Source organism: Austrofundulus limnaeus, unplaced genomic scaffold (assembly GCF_001266775.1).
Source record: "Austrofundulus limnaeus strain Quisiro unplaced genomic scaffold, Austrofundulus_limnaeus-1.0 Scaffold198, whole genome shotgun sequence".
Lineage (NCBI taxonomy): Eukaryota > Metazoa > Chordata > Actinopteri > Cyprinodontiformes > Rivulidae > Austrofundulus > Austrofundulus limnaeus.
The window spans coordinates 956,029-961,871 of record NW_013952600.1 but is presented as its reverse complement, the minus strand read 5'-3'; the positions used below and the strand labels follow the sequence as shown (position 1 = coordinate 961,871).

General features: G+C 38.1%; 1 protein-coding gene across 4 annotated transcripts in view; it reads right to left on the bottom strand.

Moving 5' to 3' along the window:
- Window positions 1-5,843, bottom strand: part of tet3 (tet methylcytosine dioxygenase 3) — a 56,714-nt gene that overhangs the window by 8,030 nt on the left and 42,841 nt on the right. For all 4 annotated transcript variants that reach the window (XM_014018653.1, XM_014018654.1, XM_014018655.1 and 1 more), the window contains 4 exons: window positions 2,172-2,265; window positions 1,226-1,434; window positions 463-613; window positions 181-270 (listed from right to left, as the gene is read on the bottom strand). In XM_014018653.1, the coding sequence (XP_013874107.1) occupies window positions 181-270; window positions 463-613; window positions 1,226-1,434; window positions 2,172-2,265 (544 nt within the window). The remainder of the gene's footprint in view (window positions 1-180; window positions 271-462; window positions 614-1,225; window positions 1,435-2,171; window positions 2,266-5,843) is intronic.

Here is a 5,843-nt window from a genome sequence, read left to right as displayed (position 1 = left end):
TATTCCACCACACTTTTGAGACCTAATGTTCATATAGATTATTTTTTTTATTATTTTGCTTTAAATTACTGTACATCACTGGTGTTTTGAAGTCCCAATTCTATGTTAGAAATAATCTAAATGGAAGCTGTTGTTTTRAGCATTGAAGTATTTAGTTGGGTAATTCCCAACAAAACAAACCTGGTTACTGTAGGCCTGTGGTGCCAGTCGCTTGTACAAAGGAGCCACCTCAGTTGCCAGATTTTGGAAGTTATCCCTGAGTTTTTCCTCCTACCAAAAAATAAAAAATAAACAAACAAAAAAACAACACAATGCAACAATGGATATTGAAGAATATCAGTGTTTGTTAAAAGCATTCAATATTATTCAACAAAAACACATAGAAAATAAAACTTGTTTGCTGTCAGCAGTGTTAAATTTCTTTTTAATGCTGTAAATCAGGAGGCTTTGATGTGTACATACGTATTCAGGGTGATCTCCTTGTAGCCTGAACTTGCGCGGCATTTTGCTTCGGGCGTACTTGCAGCCATTAAAATACATACTCCAGGAGCAGCCGAATGAAAAGGAAGCACCACACATTTCAGGGTCTTTGCCCTGACAGGCGCAGGTACGACTGCAGGGGACAGAGAAAGTAAACTTTGAGCTTCAGTCTAAAATGAGGGGCATGGTTAAAATGGGATTCCTTTAGGCGACAAAAAAGCCAGTTTACACATAACTTTATTGTGTACAAAGTTTTGAATGTGTTAGGTCCACTTATTGTGTGAATACACTTTTAWAAAATACCAAACTATTCTAAAAATAAACAGGGTTGTAATGATATTTTACTTGATGCTACCAAAGTTCAAAACTTYCCATGATGATGGATGGTTTTCTTATTTGCCTGGAGACACCAAAATCTGAATTTTTCATTTCCATTTTTTAATGGTTTCACTTTTGAAACCATTAAAAAAATAACAGTTTATTCTTGAAATGTTTGTGCGTAAACAAGCTGCACAAACGCAGCTCTAAAAAATATCTGTTGTTGTGTTGATGGGGCCTTAAGACTCACAATTAAAATGAACTTCAAGCTAATTAATTTTACTTCATGTTTACTTGTGTTCTTTATYAAGACTGATGAGTAGAGTTCAAATACCAAGCTTCTCAAGGAATATACAAGCATAGTTAAACTGTTTGTATTTACTTTTTAGGAGTAAACCAGAGCCAATACTGCCCATTGACTACTCACTCATCATTGAGGCCACAGCGCCGGCTGGTGGGGTTCCCGTATTTAGTAAGTGTGTCTGTGACTTCATCGTACAGCTTGTCTGCCAAGCCCCTCGGGATGCCCTCCCAGGCCAAAATAACAACAATGATGACCGCATTAGCACAGTGGTGGCCAGCTCGATGACGCACCAGACACAGCAGCTTCTCTTTCTCGCTGCCTCGACGGATCACCTGGAAGGACAAAGAGCTCATCAATGTTTCAGTTCCACCCCTATAATTTAAAAACACATAGATTTKTAATGAATTAAAATGACTTGAACAAACTAGTGTTGTTAATTTTGACTTTGTTTGTCCAGTAGATGTTCAATACACACAGTTATTTTGGTAAACCGACAGAGAGACAGTTGATGTTTACAGTCAGACTTTTGGTATACTGATAAATACRAAAAGTCTGCAGAAAAAAAATCCACGTCTACACATTTGTTCACAGCCKTCTTTCTGCTTCTGCCTCCAACATACCCTCAGTCCCCATCTCTCWGTGGGAGGGTTGTTTTGATTCCATAAAGTCATTAGCAGGATGTGTCAGGGCCAACAGGAGTGCAGGCCTGGCATTTGTTACAGAGTGAGACCACCTACAGATGCATCCACTGCGGATGACAAACGGACCTGTTTCTCTCCCCTGCACCCATCATTATACACAAATACACACACACACACTGGCCGCATAAATCAGTGGCTGATTGGCTGTCACTGTTGCCAGGAGGTCCTAACGCTCAAAACCACCTCTCCCTTTGTCACTGCTGCACGACAATACAGTCAGCCACCATTGGGGTGGTTACATTGTGGAGCTTTGAGAAACTTTTTGAGATGATGGCAATCCTTTTAAAACCAAGTCACACTGACAATTATCTTTGTTTTTATTTCACGTCACTTACACTGAAGATGTGATTTGATGTTGACCCACTTACCCACTTGGCTATAGGACAACCGTGGGAGCTCTTCCCCTCTCTGCCTGTGTACACCACCTTTTCAATCCGGACAGCTTCACCCTTCTCTCCATACCTACGCACAAGAAACAAACAAGCTTTGGTTAATCTTTTCAGATTTACATTGTCAGAATTTGTTGTTGTTGTCAGGTTTTGAAGGTGTTCTAAGCCAGTAGTTTTATTTTATTTTTTGCTTTCACGACCTTCATGCTGATTGTTCTCTGTTTGAGGTTGAACTGGCTTATTTTAATTTTTATTAAATTAAATTTTATTTTTAATTTTATTTTTGTTTTAATTATGTTGTTTTTCTGATGTATTGTTTTGTTTTGTTTTTAATGTGTTTTATTTTCTGTGTGTTGGGCCCCAGGAAGAATAGTCTCTGCTGAGGTAGAGACTAATGGGGACCCTAAAAGAAAGAAATTTAAAAAATGTTGCTGATGTCGATAAATGTGCAATAATTRCAACAAACACAACACGAGTCACTAAGTTCAACCGAACCGGTTGGTGCTGGCTCAGTCAGCTGACGGTGAACCCACTCATGAGGTTAGACAGTTTGCATATATCTCCAGTTTGCAAAACTCTGAACAGTCTCCCTGACAGAACACATGTAGCACAGTGATGCCGTTAACCCAGAGTTACACTACTGTTAAAAATTAACCATCACAATGTTTTTACTATTACCTACACTAAATGCACATAGATTTAATCATTGATTAACTCAATCAGTAAACAAAAYGTAAAGTCAATTAACACACAAATTAGGCAATTTTCACATTTCACATTTACTTGGATGTTTTCTAAAAGTATCACACTGTGTGTTGCACAGCATTAGGTGAAATCTGCAGTGTAACAGAATTATCTGTTGTGGAGTTTAAAGGCAGAGACGAGCTGAAAGGACGCCTGTTTCCTCAAAGCAACAGATTTAAAGTAAAGCATTGCCACTCTGTAAAAAACAACAAATAATTAAACACCAAGTGTGTTTTCAGAGATTAAATACCATAAATCTTTTCAATAACTTGTTTTTTTACTTAGCATATATTTATAGCCTACAGAACAAATTACAACAAGTCAAATTAAATGAATGTTTAGTACAAGGCTGGGTTCAGAAATCTCTGCCTGTTGATGAATATAGCATTTTAAAACATTGGAGTTGAATTATTTCAAGGTTAATGTCAGCACGTTAAAGGTTTTCTTATCTGCTGCTCAGTGAGGGRCAGGGTGTCTGCGATTTGGATGAACTCAGGTGGCCTGAGCTGACACAGAGCCAAGACGCTGAGGCAGAATGAATCATTGACTCACTGCTTACTGTCATCAAATAGTATTTCTTTTTTTAGCAGTACATTCTACACGGTCTATGGTTTGTAACATGGTGAGGGAAGGAATGTGCAAGTAGTTGAGCTCATTGTTTCCTAATTGTCCTGCTCTGTCCAGCACATCATGTTTGTTGTTCTTTAAAATTAAAGTATAATCTGGTGGCTTTGAAGTGATGTTCTGTCAAACAGTTATCATTAGTGAGTACCTTATCAGCCATGATACCAGTCACAGAACACAGAGTACAAAGAAAAGGCAGAAATCTTTCTCCAGACTAAGCTGATGGCTAGTCAAACCAGGAGCCTCTTTTATGCAGTTTTACAGGCTTACAGTATAAAACAACTGTTTCTTATAAATGTCACACAGGTGTGAAACACGGCTACATTAACTATTATTACACCTCATCACTTTTGACACCATTAATATCAACCAAACAATGTGTCGAGAAATTCTGCTGCACCTTAAAGTTCAGGTTAGCAGGATTCACCCAATATAGAAAAACAAAACTAGCACTTGTTCAAGTCTTTGGTTATATTTTTAGACTTTTTTTCTTTTTTTATAATATGGGGTTCCAATAAACACTCCACTGTTCTCCTGCAGTTAAACCTACTGGTCCATTAGAAGTAATTTAATAAATACTACTACTAATAATAATATTACTTTGCTACATTAGTTTTAGGCTGGATATTAGATAGTTTTTATTTTAGTTTTTTATTTTGAACCTTTTTTTCTATAATAACTTTAGGTCATCTGACCCAAGTGTCATGTTTGAAGAGCTGACGTTCTTGAGCTATTTTTTTTAACCTTTGAACATCTAATGTTAACTTCCATCCATCCATCCATCCATCCATCCATCCATTTTCTGTACACGCTTCTTCCTTTTCAGGGTTGCGTGGGTCACTGGTGCCCATATCCAGCAGTCACAGTGCGAGGGGCGGGGTACACCCTGGACAGGTCGCAAGTCCATCACAGGTGTTAACTTTATGTTAACTTGTTCATATCATTTTATTTGCCATGATGTTTTCATATATTTGGTACTGTGATTATTTTTACTTTAATAAAATGTCACTTGAATATTCAACACTGAGACTTTTTTTATTCTTACTTCACAAGCTGTAAGAAGTAGATGGAACAATAAAAATTAAAGTAAATTGATAAAACTCTTGGGAAATGATACACAGATATTATCACAAAGAATAACTCATCACTCTTCAACATAAAAAAAAATCAGAAATTTTCCTTATAAACTTGCTCATTTTGGACTCTTCAATCACCCAGCTTTAATGCCAGGACAAATGCATTACTCATTTTCTAAATTTCTATTTTTTTATGGGGGAGGACACTCAGACCCCAAATGGTCAATTGCATGGTCAGCCCCCTACTTTTTCAAAATAGTCTCCTACTCCTGAAAACTTTGAAATCCCTGTTCCAACCATCCTTCTTTGTCTGGACTTGGGACTGGCGAAAGTAGAAGAGACACAGTTTTGTTATATTTAAGAAAGCATTTCCAGAACTATGACTTAATGGTTAACACTGCTGCCTCATAGCAAGGAGGTCCTGGGTTCTATCCTTGGTTTGGACCTGAGGTTTGAAGTTTGCATGTTATGTTTGTRTGGGTTTTCTCCAGGTATTCTAGTTTCCTCCCACAGTCCAAAAACATGCATATTTAATCTGCCTTTAAGGCCCAGGCCTGCTTTGCAAAAGAGAYCTGTGATTTCAGTGGGACTTGCCTGGTTAAATTAAGGTAAATACATTTCAGACAAAGAGAATTTTACATTTGCATGCATCAGCCAGTGGCAGCTTTGCACATGTGYGATTCATTTGCAGCCTGGAAGCAGAGGGTTGTATATTTCCTGCTCCGACTGCAGCTGGGAGGAACGCTGATTGAGGACTGGGCTGGCTGAGTGTTTTTTGGAGGGGCACATGGCAGCTCCCACTGCTCACTCAGAAGAGAGAATGATGCACATCTGAGTCTCCAAAATACTTCTGTAATATAAGAGAGAACTGCTATATTTGTTGATAGGTGCTTTTTTAAAGTGTTGCAGTCTGATCAGGTGGACTGATTCATACAGGTGTACAGGTGATTGTAACACAAACAGCTAACTTAGTTAACTTTTAGCTAACTTAAGGCTGAGTCACACTATAAGATTTTAAAACGGTCGGACGATTTTCAAAGACTGATAGAGCCCATACGTGAAGCTAAAACATCATGGATTTACCAGGTTTGGTCCTACAGTGTGTGGTGTACAGCCACACTGCAAGAGCCAACACCACACACGAACAGATATTTCATTCATGAACATTCAGATGTCGGATATTAAATCACGCGAGACTTCCTGAAAT